The sequence below is a fragment of the Trichosurus vulpecula genome, chromosome 5, assembly GCF_011100635.1.
Source record: "Trichosurus vulpecula isolate mTriVul1 chromosome 5, mTriVul1.pri, whole genome shotgun sequence".
NCBI classification, from domain to species: domain Eukaryota; kingdom Metazoa; phylum Chordata; class Mammalia; order Diprotodontia; family Phalangeridae; genus Trichosurus; species Trichosurus vulpecula.
In genome coordinates this window covers 134,024,068-134,041,669 of record NC_050577.1, presented here as the reverse complement: position 1 = coordinate 134,041,669, position 17,602 = coordinate 134,024,068, and the positions used below count along the sequence as shown (strand labels likewise).

Sequence of the window (17,602 nt, the reverse complement as noted above, 5' to 3'; positions counted from 1 at the left end):
GTGAATTTTTCAGAATTAATGGAAAGATTTTCAAGGTACTGAACTGACAGGGTTGACAATCTCAAGGTCTTGTTTATCTTGGCAGAAGCACGTGGCCTGCCCGATGTCATAGTGACATGAGTCCCCAGCCATGGCGTGTGCATTTCTCCTTTTCTAATAGATTGATCAAGCAACTAATTTTGCAGCAGAATTACAAAATATCCTCCCTCATTAGAAATCTTTGTTAAATGACATGGTAGAAGAATACATAGCACATCCATATGCTGTTGAGCTGCTTTGTTATCTTTAGCTTAGCTATCTGTTTTCCAGGAAAAGGACCATATACTTGAAATAAAGGAACTAGAAAGGTAGAATTTTATATCTAGGGGACTTAGAGAAAGGATTGGTAGTTAGAAACGGTGATAACATTGCATAGCAATCAGATGCAGGTAAGTAAACAGTACCTCCCATGGCTTCCACTAAAGTGGGTTATAATCAGCTGCAAGAATATTTTTGGGCTGGGTTTGACTGACAGTCATAGTAACTAGAAGTCACTTTCAGTAGAGCATGCATTGCTAGAACTTTAAAAAATAATGGAAAGCAGATTGAGAGTTAGGATTGTTATTTTATATTATTACAAGAATACCTTTTCCTCTTTCCAATGTTGTGCTCCTGCTTTTTCTGAAATTAACAGAATAATTCCTAAATATTTATCTCTGTAAAATGCAACAGAACTCTGTGGAAAACTGAAATAGCATCATGGTATATAGAATTATTGTTCCCTTATTCACAGTTTGCTAAAACTTTTGTATTTTTGGAGATTCTTATTCTTAGGAAGATATATAATTATCTTGGAATACCAATTTTCTTATGATAATTTTTATTTTTATATATTCATAAGTTTTGATATGTTTTGCTTTATATATTTTCTTGTTAAAATGTTGAGGCAGTCTTGTTTCACAGGATCGTAGGAACATAGCTCTAGCGCTGGAAAGGATTTTGGAGGCCGTTGAATTCAAACCCCCACCTCTTTTTTTTTTCTTGATAAAGAAGCTATGGGATTTGCCTAGGCCATAGGGGTAGAGAACCTGTGGCCTTGAGGCCACATGTGGCCTTCTATGTCCTTGGGTGCCGCCTTTTGATTGAGTCCAAGATTTACAGAACAAATCCTTTTATTAAGGGGAAGGACCTAGAGGGCTACATGTGGCCTAGAGGCCACAGGTTCCCCATCCCTGGCCTAGGGTTTTGTAGCTAAGGAAGTGTAGGAAGTGTCTGAGGCTTCATTTGAACTAGGGCATTCCAGACTCCCAGGTCAAGTGCTAATCACTATGTCATCTAGCCATAAAAGTTGCCCTATTCATTTTCAAATGTAGAGTCTCTTCTGTATGTGATAATGGATGTTGAATGAAAATTTAGGCACCCTTCTTTTGATCCACATGACATTTCACTTTAAACATTTTTAACATTTGTAAGAATTAATATTCAACAAATATTTGTTATGCCCTTGGTATGTGTAAAACATTGTGCTAGGCATGGGAGATACAAAGATGAAAAACTTGACAATTCCTCAACCCAAGGAGGTTGGTTACAGTCTGCTATTGGGAAGATGAACCTTGTACGCATCTCAAGTATAATACAAGATAGGGAGAGGTGAAAAAGGGGGCCGAAGATTGGACAAAATCCTGTGGGAATGTTGGGGGAGGGAGAGAACTCTTAACTTCATTTGGAAATGCTTGTTTTAAGGGAACTAATACTTCTGAATTTGTAGACAGATATACAGTTGTGGTAGTTACTACAAGTCATTTATTTTGTGTTTAGTGGGGTTTTTAAAGGGTCCTGGAAGGTAGCTAAAAACCTTGGCCTTACCTTATATACTTCATTGTTTAGCCTAGATTTTTGTCATGACACCATTGACATACATGTATAGGAAATAGGTACAGTCATTAATCTGTCTATACAATAAATTCTTCATTCAAATACGTTATAATTTCAGATTCTTTTTGCGTGAATAAGAATGAAATGAACAGCCTATTGTTTTTTTAACATTGGCGAAGTATTTGAATAATTTAGAACTATTAATTATTCAGTCTTTATGCCTTTTCATCTAGAATTTGTTATAATAATTTTTTTGTGATTACAGAAAAACCCTGCTTTTGTCCATTTAAAATATTTTTCTTTATAAAAAAGTTTAAAGCAGACATATTTAGAAGCTATATATTAGTAATTTGTTTCACATTTTTATATCTGACATTTATAAAATAGTTTAATAATAGTCTTGAACTTTTTAAATTGTTGATTGAGAACTTAAAATAAATTTTGAATTTTTGGAAATTTCATCTTCTAGTATTTCACACAATATACAAGTGTATAATGGAAACAGCAAGAAAGTTGAAATTAAATTACAGCTCATCAGATATCCTCTAAACTATGTATCAAAAAGAAAAGTAAAAAAGAAGGCCTTAATTAGTTTGAAGACAGGTTTCAAAATCCACAGAGTCTGCATAGAGAATATTGTGAGTATTTGGGCTGGTCTAAAGAGCTCTTGGGCCCTAATTTTTGTTTTTTAGCATAAAAGATGACATGTTCAAGGACAATTTCTTTTGCTTATCCAGTAGGAATCCTGTTTACTTTGATAAGAATCATTTTACTTGTCACTGATTGTAGACCAGAACTGCACACAATTTTGTTGCTTATTTAAATACTGTTTATAAAAGATTACATATCTTTCACTTGTGAATTCATATTCATTGTTGGATTGCTATAGTCTGCGTTTAAGTGGGTTCTCATTTTATCTTCTTTGAAAGAAATATCTTAGTATCATTTTAATGAGGTTAAAATCTGACTGAAAAATAGTTTGTATATCTAATAGGAATTACTTGCAAAATGGCTTTCATTCTTTTCATAAAGCAAATCAGCTAAGAAAGAAAGACAATTTTTGAGATGCTTTAAAATCCAGACTTCAGGTAGAAGCCTTTTTTCTTGTAAAAGGTGGATTTTGTTTTTATTTTATTTTAAAAGGTGGGTAGCATTCAGGTTATGGGAATTTAGCATGTTTCATATTTTGACTTCCTCTTCTATTTTTGACACTTGGCTTTGCTTAAATGTATTGCTACTGTATAATACCTGGAAGTTCCCTGGCCTCTGTATTTTGTTCATTGTGACATTATCCTGTTACATCTATTCTTAATGTATACTTAAAAATAATTGATACCGCCTCTATAAAAGCTGAGTATTAATGAACGATAGTTGAAAAATCTATTTTTACTGAGGTGGAGCCAATTTGTAGAAATTTAAAGTACTGATGCAATGATGCATTTTTCATTTAACTTACATTTTATTATTGATCTGAGAGATATATGGTTTCATTGTCCATGATGCAAATTTCAAGCCTTTTCCACCTTAGTAAAGGGTTTTTGTGAATTTCTCTGGCAGGAAAAAAAGTCACCTGACAGGCAGTGTTTTATTCCTAGAATAAATTTTCATTGTGAATTGTTAATATTATATAAATTTAAAGTGTAATACTACTTTAATACCACATAGAAAAGGAAACCTAATAAGCTGTTTATCATAGGCTAACAAGCCTCACTAAAGTAAATATGGTGATTAAAAAAAACAACTTGGGCTGTTGACAAAATAGTCTTTTTTATATTCTGACCTATTATGTTCATAAGAATTGCCTCCCTTTCCCCTTCTGCAACAATTTAAAATTTACACAAACAAAATTATTGGATTTTTATTCTAATGCTAAAGAACATTTACTAATACAACAACTTCAGTTCCTTCTATTCCTGCTTCCCCCCCCCCCCCCCCCCCCCCCCGCCCCCATATCACACTTCCTGCACAACTGATGATTGATGATGGAAACATTGACTAAGATAGAACACTGTTTTTAAGATACAGTCAGTATACTGCATTCTCAGGCATCAATTTAAAAATAAATTCCTTACTGAATGGTATGTAGTGCATGTTTATGTCACAAAACAGTCTGGAAAAATCTTGGCCTTCATCTGGCTCTTTGCTCTAAAGCTTTCTTTTTCCTTTTTGCTCATAAAGAAATGCAAAATGGCCCTCTTCCTGGGACCCATAAATTGTTGTGTTCCTTTCCCTACAAATAATATTAAATATTTTCCCCATTTCTCTTTGGGAGAGCACTGGTTGAATATCCATTTACCCTCTTTTGAACCCAGTGTAATTTGATGGGGCTTACTCCGCCAGCCTTTGGAGAACCAAGGCCTATAGAACTTTGAAGACTCTTTTGGTAGAAAAGATCTAAATGTTCCTTCAGCTTTTATAGCTGGGCAATCTTGGCTGTGGAAATGACCTTGAAGGAAGTCACAGTAGTTCTAGGTTTGGTTTATGTTTGAATGGCCAAGGCTAATGCAGTTAGGTTAGCAAATTGATGCAGTTAGGGAATTAATTTGAGCTTTTCTTGGAGACTGGTTGTGGTAACAATCTGGCTAGCAGCTTCTGTGGCTGTGTAAGACCAATAATACCAGCATAAAGAAGGGCTGCTAACATAGGTTCTTTGATCTGCTTTTCTAAGGAAAGCAACTGTGTAAGGGGTTAACAGTTTCAGTTTAATCAAACATACATACGTTATTCACTTAGTCCTGGGGGAAAAGATCAGCCCCCTGAACATAAAGGCAAATACAAACAGAAATTACAAACATCAACAGACAGACCGTGTCTGATCAAATCATACTACATAGTTACCAAAGAACCAATGGGTCTGGGTTAGCAAAGCTGGGGGGCAGTTACAATGGCTTGCCCAGAGTTGTCCCCTCCCCACTCTTCCAGTGACTGAGAGCCCCCAAAAGTCAACTGCCAACCTTGGATCTTATATACTTTTCTCAGGGCCCTGGGGCACTTGATTACCTCAGTGCTGAGAAGCACTCAAACAAAGAGCAGTGAAAAATCTCATTTTGCTGGCCATTGCATCTGAAAGAAAAGTACTTAACTACCTCAGCATTCCAAAGGAGAAGACAACAAAAAGTCCTGTCCTGATCACCATTACATTGTCTTAGTGCTGAGAAATACTCTAAGACAAAAAGATCCCATTTTACCTGCCCCATTCAAACAAAGGCCAGAATCATTAAAGGCACTTAAGAGAGGAACAGCAAAAAGTCCCACCTTGATTACTGATACATTGGTTTAGTTTGAAATATAATTTTATGTAATCTCTTTATGTTGCTTTCTGTCTTATATCTTGACCTAGTAATGTTCAATATTCCTTTTGACATCAGTTATGTGCTAGGTCACTTCTGGATTGTGGTCTGCCTTGGAGAAGGAAGGTCACTTGTGCATTATATTGGTTGGTATATAAAACTGCAGTAAGTTTTGAGTACATTTCTCAGGTGTGCCTGTAGGATGACTTTTGGTAGGTGAGGATCCTTTTATAAGATTTCACAGTCAATTCTTGGAATTTGTAGATGTGACAGGCAAGAGATTGCCACAAGAGAGAATATCTTTCATGTAAAAAGCTCTATGTTTTCACTTCTCCTTGAATCTCCTTGGTTACCGGGCCAGTATATAGGAGACCCATGGAAATCTATTTGTGTCCTGGAGAACTGAGGACATTTGTGATTGTTTTCCCTTGGAAAGGGATCTTTCTGAATAGTCCGTGTTTCTTCAATGGTTGCTCTCCTACATTTTTCAACTAATGAGGGCTTGCTGCAGGCCTGTTGCACATCTCTTTTGTCAATCAGGTGAACTGATCACATTCTGAGGTTGTTTCTTAAGGCCTGAGTGCTTTCTAGACTTTTGAGAACTTCTCTGCCTTAGAATTGAACTTGGCCTTCTCTATTCCTTTTTTTTCTTCTCCTTGTTGGTTGGTGAAAAAATTGTTTGAAACCTTTTGGTTTTTGTGTTAATCTTCTTCTTAGGTCTGTGATACAGATGTCTGTTTTCATGACTAGGTTTCCAGGATGTTAATATGAATGGACTCCTATCATTAGTGTAATCCACACCTGGAAATCCCAATCTTTTCATACTTTAATTAGGCATTTTACCTACTTTGGATTAAAATCACCCAGTACTCTTGATTTTATATTCATCAAAATAAATTCTTTTGTTGTTGTTTCAATGTCATTTATAAGCATTTTCTCATATAATGAAATCAGTCAGCAGTCTGAGAATATTGCAATTACCATAATATCAATAGTTCTCATTTATGTAGCATTTATATATTTTACATGCATTATCTTATTTGAGCCTCCCAACAACTCTTTGATTGAGCTGCCATTGATGAGGGTTTGGGGTGAGGGGTGCTCGACACCCCAAAGTACCGACACACCGGGGCCTGCCGAAAGAATTCGACTCAAGCTTTCTCAGCCAAGGGAAAAGATAAAGTTTATTAAGAGTTAGCCAAATAGGCCTGCCCCAAGAGATCCCACTGCTTGCGACACCTGTAAGGAAAGTGGGCCAGATCAATCTGAGCTAGATTGGATCTGACCAACTTCATGGAGGAAAGATGGAGATTATATACACAAAGACTGTGGAGGGATACTCCAGGGTGGGAAATAGCTGAAGGCTACATGGAAATGACAGACAATAAAGGGCTAGGGTATAGATGTTTTGATCAGGATTAAGGATGGGAAACAGCTGGACAATAGAGGACTGAGCAAGGCAGGCATTTGGGCCTAATGGTTATAGCCTCAGGCCAAGGCCAGATCAAGTGGGAAGATTCAAGGAGAGTTCAAGGGTTCAAGGGGTTCCCAGAGACTGTGTCCTCATCATTCCCTCCTCAAACAAATGGAACCCAAATTCTTTTGGGGTCAGGGACGAAGGTGTCAGCTTCTGAAATTGCTTCCTGCTGGCAAGGGGCGTAGAGTTTGTCCCTGCCTGGATGGGTCTGAGCAGTCATCTGGAAGTTGATGGCTTGGAGCCTGGAGGAGATAAACTTGGCAAAGAGATTAAGCAAACAAGCAGCAAACAGGCAGTATAGCAGTATTGAGAAAAGATAATTTCCCCAGAGGGAATTAAAGATGACTATTTCATACCTAGCTCCCCTAACCACTTGTTCTGTGTACCACACTGCTTCGGGGTTCACGAGTGTGTAGCACATCCAAATTAGATCGGGGGTATCTAAGAGCAAGGTTTGATGTTTGGTGAGCTTGTGGTTAGCCAGGCACTGGTGGCCCTCTGCTTCCAGGGTGCTCTGGCAAGTCAGAGCTTCTAGGGGCTGGTCTGCTAGAGGCTTAGAAGCTTCCTCAATTGGAATGGCTGTAGCAGCCAGAGAATCTAATTGTTTTGGAAAACAGGGGTCACATCCTGAGTACTGGGTTAGGATTCCCAAAGCCTGTCCTTTCCTTCCATCAACATACTGAGTGAAAGGTTTTTCTAATATAGGTAAAGCTAAGGCTGGAGTGGTGGTCACTTTTTTCAAAACCTCAAAAACTTTAGCCTGGTAGGGGCCCCACTCTAGAGGGAGCGAGTCAGGGCCTTGAGTGGAGTCGCAAAGAGGTTTAGCAATGAGACGAAAATTAGGGATCCAGAATCTACAAAATCTAGCCATGCCTAGAAAAGTTTGGTGTTGCTTAATGGGCTGTATTGTCCTCTTCTTTTCCGAGGTTAAGGATTGAAAGGTAGGCATTAGTTCGTGGCCCAGATACTTTACAGATTGGCATGCTATCTGTACTTTGTTCAAGGAGGCCCTATAGCCTCGAGTAACTAAGAAGTTCAGGGTTTCTGGGGCCACAGCCAAAGAAGCCTTCCAGGTGGGGCTACAATTAAGATTATCATCCACATACTGAATTAAGCTACTGTCAGTTAATTTCAGGTCCCTTAAATCTTTTCCCAAAGCCTGGCCAAATAAATGAGGGCTATCTCGAAACCCTTGGGGCAAAACTGTACATATTAGCTGACATGAACTTGATTCCCCTAGAAGTATCCATTCAAGGACAAAAATAAATTGTGAGTCTGTGTGCCAAGGTATACAGAAAAAGGCGTCTTTGAGGTCCAGGGTGGAAAACCACTGGGTACCCCAATATGGGTTGTGGCAATGCAGAGCAATAACAGCTTCATTAACAGCCGTGAGATCTAGAACCATTCTGTATTCTCCATTAGGCTTCCTTATGGGAAGGATTGGAATGTTGCAAGGAGATTGACAATTAATGGCTGCAGTCCCTCCCAGGCCTTGGGCTTAATTGGATATTGACAGCAATTGGGGAACACATTAGACTCTCTGAGGCGACTAAGGACAGGGGTGGCCTGAGCAGCTTTGCCAGGAATTCTCTGATCCCAAACAACTGGCTTGACTATCTCCCACAGTTCTGGGGGAGGTCTGGTGAGCAGAGGGAAAAGAGACCTGCGAGGTTTAACTAGAGAAAATTGGCTCCCCAATTTCACCATCTGGTCCCTTCCCAACAAGGCGGCAGGGCCAGAGAACGAGTGTTCAAACAACAGATCCTTGATGCCCATGACCCGATGGGTCGAGGGGCATGTAGGGCCAGAGCAACTAGTTAAAACAAGAGAACATAGCCGTGATAAAGTGGGTAACCTTACCTTCAGCCTCAATTTTGCCCAGGGCTCCGCGAGAGAGGTGGAGAAAGTGCCAAGCGCCAGGCTTTCCCCTCCTTCCAGGTCTTGAGAAGACTGGAGGACAGGGTACTGGGAGGAGGCTCTACCACTTTTCCAACCTCGGGGATAATCCTTCCTCCAATGTCCCTCCTGGTTACGTGCTGGGCAGAGTCCTGGAGGCGTGGATCCTGGGGGCTTCCTCCAGGGGGGCGCCCTAGAGGGGCACTCCTTGGACCAGTGACCCTCCTTGTGGCATCGAAGGCAGGTTTCCCCACTGCCCAAGCCAATGGGCTTCCAAGGGGACTCCCTGGAGGGGCGCTCCTTGGGTCTTTTCCTGGCCATGGCAGCAGCCAAGAATAGAGCATGTTCTCTGTCTCTAGCCCTTTTCCTGCTTTTTCTTTCCTCTGCTGCAACCAGGTCTCTATTGTTGAAAACTCCAAAGGCCGTCTCCAGCAATTGGACCTGAGGTGTTTGGGGTCCCATGGCCAATTTCTGCAGTTTCCTCCTAATATCTGGGGCAGACTGATTAATGAAATACATGCTAAGGATTGCTGCCCCTTCAAATTGTAGGGACAGATCCCTAAAACCCTCAGTAAACTTAGTGGGGTCTTCTGAGTATCTCCCCAGCTTGTCCTTAACCTGAATGATCTCTGAAATGGAGAATGGAACGTGTACCCTGATCGTCCCTGTAGAGGAAGCAGGCACTTCCCTTAGGGGAAAAAGCCTTGAAGTTGCTGTGGAGACTGAGGCTTGGGGAGGAATATACAAAGTCCCACTTCTTGTGAGGTAGGGACTGGGCAGTGCTGGCTGAACCAGATTGGACTGCAAGGCCAGGGGATCAGGCTGACAAGGGAGAAATTCAGTTGATACCTGAGGAGGGGTAGAGATTAGAGGGGAATATACCCCAGAGACCCAAATGGGTGCTACCTCAAAGAGAGGGACTAGGGGAGGAGATATTGCTATGGGGGCAGGGCCCGAAGCTGGAACCTGAGTAGGGATTGCCTTGGGGGTAGGGCCCATGGTGATCGATGTTGCAGGGCCTGCAGTGGAGGCAGGCCATGAGGCCAAAACCTGAGTAGGGGTCCCTTTGGCTGGAAATTCCTTCCTCCTTAGTAAAGGAGAAGTTAGGAGTAATTGTCAGAAGACAAACAAAATAAAACAAGAAAACAAAATACACAAAAGGTACCTGAAATTTTCCCAAATTCCCAGCGCCGAAACAATTGAAAGGATCTGGCACATGCTTCCGGATGGGGCATCTGTCCATGTCCTTCATGCCTCAGAAGCCACTTAGGTTCATGGCCTCCGACATGACCACTGGACCAAGAACCACCTGATAGCGTCAGGATGAACAGGACAGGCTCCTAGCTGTCCGACCCACTGGGACCACTGGACTGAGAACCACCTGATAGCATCAGGATGAACAGGACAGGCTCCTAGCTGTCCGACCCACTGGGACCACCGGACTGAGAAGCACCTGATAACGTCAGGCTGAATGGGACAGGCTCTTAGCTGTCTGACCCACTGGGACCTGCTGAGGTCAGGCCCGAGAAGCACATCCAAAATGCTTGGAGAGCGAGGAGGGGAATTGGGAGAAGGGGAGGCTCACATACCTTCAGTCTTGGCTGGAGAAGAACTTGAGATTAGCAGTTCTTCCTGGTTCAGGGAACCATAATGATGAGGGTTTGGGGTGAGGGGTGCTCGGCATCCCAAAGTACTGACACACCGGGTCCTGCCGAAAGAATTCGATTCAAGCTTTCTCAGCCAAGGGAAAAGATAAAGTTTATTAAGAGTTAGCCAAATAGGCCTGCCCCAAGAGATCCCACCCCTTGCGACACCTGTAAGGAAAGTGGGCCAGATCAATCTGAGCTAGATTGGATCTGACCAACTTCATGGAGGCAAGATGGAGATTATATACACAAAGATTGTGGGAGGGATACTCCAGGGTGGGAAATAGCTGAAGGCTACATGGAAATGACAGACAATAAAGGGCTAGGGTAACAGAGCTAGGGTATAGATGTTTTGATCAGGATTAAGGATGGGAAACAGGATTAAGGGCGGGAAACAGCTGAACAATAGAGGACTGGGCAAGGCAGGCATTTGGGCCTAATGGTTATAGCCTCAGGCCAAGGCCAGATCAAGTGGGAAGATTCAAGGAGAGTTCAAGGGTTCAAGGGGTTCCCAGAGACTGTGCCCTCATCACCATTACTATCCTGCTTTTAGAGATCTGGGAACTGAAGCTCAGAGAGGATTTGAGACTTGGTCAGAATCACACAGCTCATGAGTGTTTGAGGTAGGATGTAGACCCCATGTTTTCCTGACTCTCTGTTCAGCACTGGGTAGTTCTATTTTTTTGTTCTCTGTGGACTACCTCTATTAGGAGGAGGAAATGGAGGACTATCATGTTTCATCTTTGAGTCCAGATCGTAGGTTGTTTAATAAACACTTATTTAATTAAATTGAAGAACTACCTAAGAATTAGAGCTGTTAAAAAGTGGAGTGAATTTTGTTGTATTGTAGTAAGACCTTTATCTTCAAACATAATATGGATGACCATTTATCAGGATGTGGTAAGGGAATTCTTGCTCAGGTGTAGTTTGGAATGAATGACCACTGAGGACCCTTCTAGCTTTTTAAGATTCGGAGATTGTGAGTGCCCTTTGCCCTTTAAAATTAATATTTGCCCCTTCCAATTGATGAGGTTAAAGAAAAATGATGATGGTAGGGAACCATGTGTTTTTAGGGGTGCTTGAGACCCCAAACACCGACACGCTGGGTCCTGCTGAAAGAATTTGACTCAAGCCCTCTCAGCAAGGAAAAAGACAAAGTTTATTAAGGATTGGCCATAATGGGCTGAAATCCCACCCTTTGTGATGCTTGTTTTCACAAGCGGGCCAGATTCAACCTACTGAGCTAGATTGAATCTGAGCACCTTCATGGAGGCAAGATGAGACTTATATACAGAAAATTGTGGGAGGGATTGAGGGGTAGTCTTGAGTAGTCTGGGATGACTAGAGGAGGGTTTTAGAGCAGACTGGGGTGACTGGGGTGAGGTCAGACTCCAGGGTGGGAAATAGCTGAAGGCTACCTGGAGATGAAAGACAACAGAAGGCTAGGGTAACAAGAGCTAGGGTGTAGATATCTTGATCAGGATCAAGGGTGGGAAGCAAATGGACCATAGAGGGCTAGGCTAGGTAGAGATTTGGGCCTAGGTAATGAAAGGCTTATGGCCTTAGGCAAAGGCCAGATCTAGTGGGAAGATTCAAGGAGAGTTCAAAGGGGTTCCCAGATACTGTACCCTCATCACAGTGGGTAGTTGGTTATGGCCATTACTATCTTTGCAATGAATAGAGTAATTAGCAAGGTGTGTGTTACCTGTAAAGCTCCTTTATTTGTGATTTGTAGTTATGAGTGAGGAGGAGGAGGAAGAGGAAAAGGAGGAGGAGGAAGAGGAAAAGAAGGAGGAGGAGAAGGAGGAAGAGTAACCCTACTGGGGACCCAACTGGCCAGTTCCAGTTGGGCAATGCAGCTTGCTCCTTTCTTCCTCCCTTCCTCCCTTTCATCCCTCTCTCCTTCTCTCTATCTTTCCATCTCTCCTCTCCCTCTGTCCATGTAGGGAATCATACCCTTACATGCAGGTGCTCTGCCCAAAGGAATGTAAATTTTGATTGCTGAAACTTCAGAAGATATCTTGGGGTTTACTTGCTAGATTTCTTCAGCACCATGCCTTAAACCCAGATCACTCTGGCTCTCATTGATTGGCCAACAATAGGTCCTGACCCAAGCCTTATTTGGCCATTGTTTGGTCCTGATGGCTCAGAGTGTAAATTGCAGTTGTTTCTGTTTTGGTTAGAAACCCCGAGGGTCTTCCTTTCCCAGATTGATTTTTTTTTTTTTGCTAGGTAAGAGGCCATTCTTTGCCTCATCTCTTACCTAGCCTTAATCATTGAATGGGTGTTAAACTAAGACCTGGGAATGATCTAACTTAAAAAGACCAAGGTCTTCCACTGCATCCCAGGCCATCTCCAGTCATTCTCATCTCTGTGTTTACACTGGACCCAGATGGCTCTGGAGGAAAAAGTGAGACTGGTGACTTTGCATAGCCCTGCCTCACTTAAATCCAATTCACTTGCAAGTAATGACATCATCTTCCTGATGTCATGGTCCTCTTTCAGAACAAAAGATAAATGGCAACCACCTGTAATTATAACACTGTAAAATGAGTCTTCTTATGACAGTTTTCACATATACCTTTGTGATCATGGAATTTCATTCACGACTGAAGAGTGACATAAGAGTATGTGAGATACTAGGCATACTAGACTTACCTTCTGTACAGTTAGAAGAGTGATATGAGAAAACCTAAGGAAAGCCATGTGGTTACTGGAAGTTATGGATCTATTTCAGAGTCTGTGGCTCGTTTGTACTTATCTGTAACTGCTCTATTTCAAACTCTTCACTAGATTCTAGAAACTGCCATGTAGAATGTTCCTCTTGGTATGGAGTCGAGACCCCTGTGTAGGGTTCTTATTTGAGTGTGGAACTGTTCTCACAAAATATATGCCATGATAAAAAAAAAAGGGGTGGAGTGGGTGGGAGGTATGAGTGAGAGTGATGTGACTCTGAATGGGTTTTTAATGGCAGGGTAGGCAGTGAATGAGTCACTCCAGCCAGTTAGGATTGGGTGCTCGGTAGAGTCATCAAATTAGACAATATTCAAGCTGAAAGGAACCTCAGAAAACATGTATTACAACTCCCTCTTTGTAGTGATAAAGAAAATGAAATCTAGAAACATTGTACTTACCTAAGATCATACAGCTGCTATCAGAACTAAAACCAGAACTAGAATCTAAATCTCTTGACTTATAATCCTGTTCTCTCTTTCCTGAATGTTTGTATCAATAAGGCAAGATTCATGAACTCGAGGATGACCCTGAACATGCCTATATAATTTAGAATTGCAAAGTATAACAGATTCTCTAGTTAGAAGGCAGGGGAAGTATAACATTTATTTAGACGCCAGAGGATTAAATCCCAAAACCAATAATTCCAACCCGCTATAGCAACAGTTGTATCACAAAGCCAGTAAGTCCCCCTCACTGTAACAACAAGGAAACTCTAACACAGTATTAAAGCAAAGAACCAAGTCATCCTGTAGCTTTCCCCCTTTCTGGGGACTTCCTGTAAACACTCACTCATCCCAACTGTCTGCTTGCCTGCATTCTCTCTCCTCTCAGTTTTCTGGGCTCTGTAGCTCTCTGGTCTGCATTCGCTACTCTGCACTCTCTCATCTCTCTGCAGCTCTCTGAGTTCTGTAGCTTTCTAGCCTGCAGATTCTCAGCTCTTGTCATCTCAGAGTTCTTACTTCTTCTCCTTGGGCTGAATTCTGACCTTCTTGGCTACCTTCTCGGTATATACACTCTTCCTAGGGCCTGAGGGCCTCATACCCAGTCAGCAAAAGGGTGTAGGCCTGGGGCTTAGCACTTAGTAAGTAAAGGGTATTGGCCTGCCCCTAATCAAGCATCCCTTAACTAGCCCCACCTGAGGCCTATTGAATGGGCAGGGAAAGATCTTTAATCACTGATTGGCATCACAAGGTTGTATGGTTGAAATCAAGCATATTTTGGTTGGGATTCAGTAGTGGAAGGGACTATGATGGAATCTATTTAGTAGGTGATTATGGTGCTTCCCCCTTCCCCTGTCTCTTTTTGGGGCCTGATCATCTGGGCTGTTGCTTTTGAATGAGATTTCTTGCTCTTCTTGATTGAGAGGTGATGTGAAATGGTGTTAAGAGCTAGTCAGACAGGACAGTTTTGAAAACAGCACATTAAATTTATTGGGTTCTTAAAAAGGAAAGCAAGCCAGGAGGAGTACAGACTTGTAGCTTCACATAAAATCCCTTTTCCAATTTTATTTTGTATACGAAAATACTCATCTCATTTGGTTTTAGGTTCAGAATTGAAAGAAAAAAAACTAACAGTATACAACAAATGTGCTCATATATGGGGGAGAGCACAGGACTGGAATTAGGAGGAACCCAAGTTTGCATAATAGTTCTGGTTTTTAATAACTGTGTGACCTGGGGTGAGTCACTTCATTTCTCTGACTTCTAGTTTCCTCATCTGTAAAATGAAGAGAATAACATTTGCTTTACTTACCTCATGGCGATATTGTAAAGAAAAAAATACTTTGTAGAATGTTAAAGAAATATATGAACGTGAGCACTTATGATTTTGTGTGGAACTGGTAAAGGTAAAAAGGGGAGACCCTTTGTTTGGAAGGAGAGGGAAAAGAGAGAGAGAGAGTGTGTGTGTGTGTGTGTGTGTGTAGGGTTGGACGTTGCTCAGCATGTGTTTGTATACATGTACCATTTTGCAATGGCTCCCAGCCAGAGCCACTGTTATGTTGGCCTCAGGGGGAAGCTGGACTAAAAATAAGGAAATTAAAAAAAATAACCAAAAAAAAAATCCCATCAAAAAATATGTTGCTGGAAGACAACCAGGGAACCTAGTCCTTAGCATCAGTCTGCTCTGAAGAGACATTAAAAAATTAGCCAAAGTTGGCATATTTAGATGAGAATGGTTGTCACTGGGACTGGCAAATACATACCAATCCTGGGTATTGAACAAAAATATTGAAATTATAGTGGAGGGAGAGAAGAGGGAGGGAAGAACAGGGATTATAGTAAAGGAAGAGAGGAAAGAGGGTCTCTTTAAATAAAATTTTCTATATTTTTTGAGAAAATTGAAATCCATGGTAACTGTGGGGATTATGAAGGGTACATAACATCATTTCATATGCCATAACAGCTATGAGTTATGTGCCTGTGAAATGTACTGGTTATTATTAGGCATTATTAACATTATTAACAAACCATTTAAATGACAGAATAAGTATTTTAACTACTTCCATATCTTGATTCTCAGGAAAAAATATATCTACTTATAGCTTAAGGAAGTCTCAATCTCTATGTGAGATTAAGATAATGTGGACTGATGCCAGAGGAAGTGAGAAGGAGCTTTTCAGCAACGATGACAGGTGAAGTTCTTGGGAATTAACAGCTTTTGACTGTAAGGGGAGTATTTATTGTAATGTGATCTGCCTGTGGCATGAGTGTGTGACAGGATGAAATACTGCTTTACCATCCATTGTGTTGTGAAATTACTACTTTTATCTATGAAATGATAGCATTATTAGCAGAATTTGTGGATTATATATAGATACACATACACACACACACAGAAACATACAAACATATATTTCCGAATGGACATTTTAATGAACATTATAAACATTATAAAATGTTATAGCAGTTTATAACAAGATAAAATATTTTATTTAGCAAAAAAGGAAAAGAATTTAAAAAAATATGTATGTATATATATATATATATATATATATATATATATATAGAAAAGCAACAATCCCTTCCTTCTCCCTCCCCATATTGTAGCTGTGACCTTGTTATGTTTGATAGAAATAAAAATAGGAAACTGTCCAGCTAGTCATTTGGCTTTCCAAAAATAAGTTCATCCCATTGAAGCAAAGCAGTGAAATCTGACTGCTCACTGTGACGTACTGATCAATTTGTGTTCCCTCTCTAGGCAAAGTAGAAACCAATGCATCTGAATGAACCATTTTCTGTCCACCTCCATTTTGGATTCCTTATGGGTCACATTAATACTCAGAAAGGACTGGTTATGAAGGAAAAGATGGCCTAAGGGACTAAATGTAAGATTTAATAATAGTAACCATATTATGCTTAACATCAGACAGGTTTATTTTCACTTAGGTGGAGGTTATGAATATACATATGTAATAGGTATGTTTATATATGGGTGTGTGTTTTAAAGAGTCGCTTTTGAAACACTTGTTTTCAGGTTAAAAATTATGCTTTATTGCTAGAAGATCCTCTAGGTTATTCTACAGCATTTGAGAAATCTGTGTAGCTTCTGAGAGATACAGTTTTCATTTGGAAAAAGTTAATATTCTTTTAATTTTTGTGTTCTTCTGATCTAGTATTACATTTAAAAAAAAAAGTTACTTTTTCATCGCAATTCTATTTTAAACGAGTACTTTTTTTGTCCTAGGTATAAAGGGGCACTTAGAAAAGAAGTATCATGAAAGGATACCAGTGCTGCCTCTTTAATTTAAAGATAGCAGTAGTGTGCATGTGCTCAACGTCACATGTCAGGAAACTTTCCCTACAGCAGCCTGGCCGTCTAGTGGCCCCGTGTGACTGTTGCATTTCTTGCCTGATAGAGCTGATAGACTTCTTTGAAAAAGTAACTGGTTTTCTGGCCCTGCTTAGAGTTGCATTATGGAATATTCAGGTAAAATACTCATTTAACTTATTGCCTACTTATGTGAGTTATTTTAAACATTGCTATGGAGCAAGGGTCATTTTAATCGTGTTGGTTTTGTTTCTCTTTTTAAATTGTGAATGACTTTGGTCTCAGGTGGTTAATAGGGAATTTGCTCTAGAAAGCTGGGGCCAGGCACTTAAGGGAATTTCTCAGGAATATGTTTGTAAGTCTTAACAGCTTTTACTTATTCATTTTCACTTCTGGGTTACATTTCAATAGATTTATAAAATGAACGTTCTTATAATTCATTGTACTTTTTGTCTGGGCTAAAAGAAGAAAACTGTAAATATTCCAAGTCTGGTATTTAATAAAGGAAAAAATACACATTCAATGAAGAGCTTCAGATTTGGGGGTATTTTAGAATTGTGCACTTTAGGAATGGCCTATGCAGCTAAAAAGTAAATTGAATTGAAAATTGACATTTTATTTTGTATTTGATGAACCGGCTGATGTCCTGACAACTACATAATGCTGTGGGATTTGCAGCCTTGGTTTTAGCAAGTCCCAAATTGAACTGTGAGAAGTATTATTAGCATGTAGCCATTCTACTTTTAATCTCTGACTGCATTAGTTACACAAAGTTATTAATACCGTTGCTGGCTGATTCATGAACTGAGAGCCTATAGGAACAGCTTAAGAATAACGGCAAGGTTGCCTTGACCAATGTTACAGTATTGAGTAAGTGGGAGATTCTGTGGGTCAGGATAGGGACTGAGGGTAAAGAAACAAGGCATGATTTGGGT

General features: G+C 40.4%; 1 protein-coding gene across 4 annotated transcripts in view; it reads left to right on the top strand.

The window, feature by feature from the left end:
- Nucleotides 1-17,602, top strand: part of ST7 (suppression of tumorigenicity 7) — a 291,352-nt gene that overhangs the window by 38,174 nt on the left and 235,576 nt on the right. Inside the window, exon 1 of one of the 4 annotated variants that reach the window (XM_036759848.1) lies at nucleotides 16,207-16,224. The exons of 2 other annotated variants lie outside the window; for them this stretch is intronic. Coding sequence is in view for 1 of the 2 variants with exons in the window: in XM_036759846.1 (XP_036615741.1) it covers nucleotides 16,814-16,826 (13 nt within the window). In the remaining variant the exon portion in view is untranslated. Of the gene's footprint in view, nucleotides 1-16,206; nucleotides 16,225-16,755; nucleotides 16,827-17,602 lie in introns of those variants that run through there. One more of the 4 variants, XM_036759846.1, reaches the window with a different exon arrangement.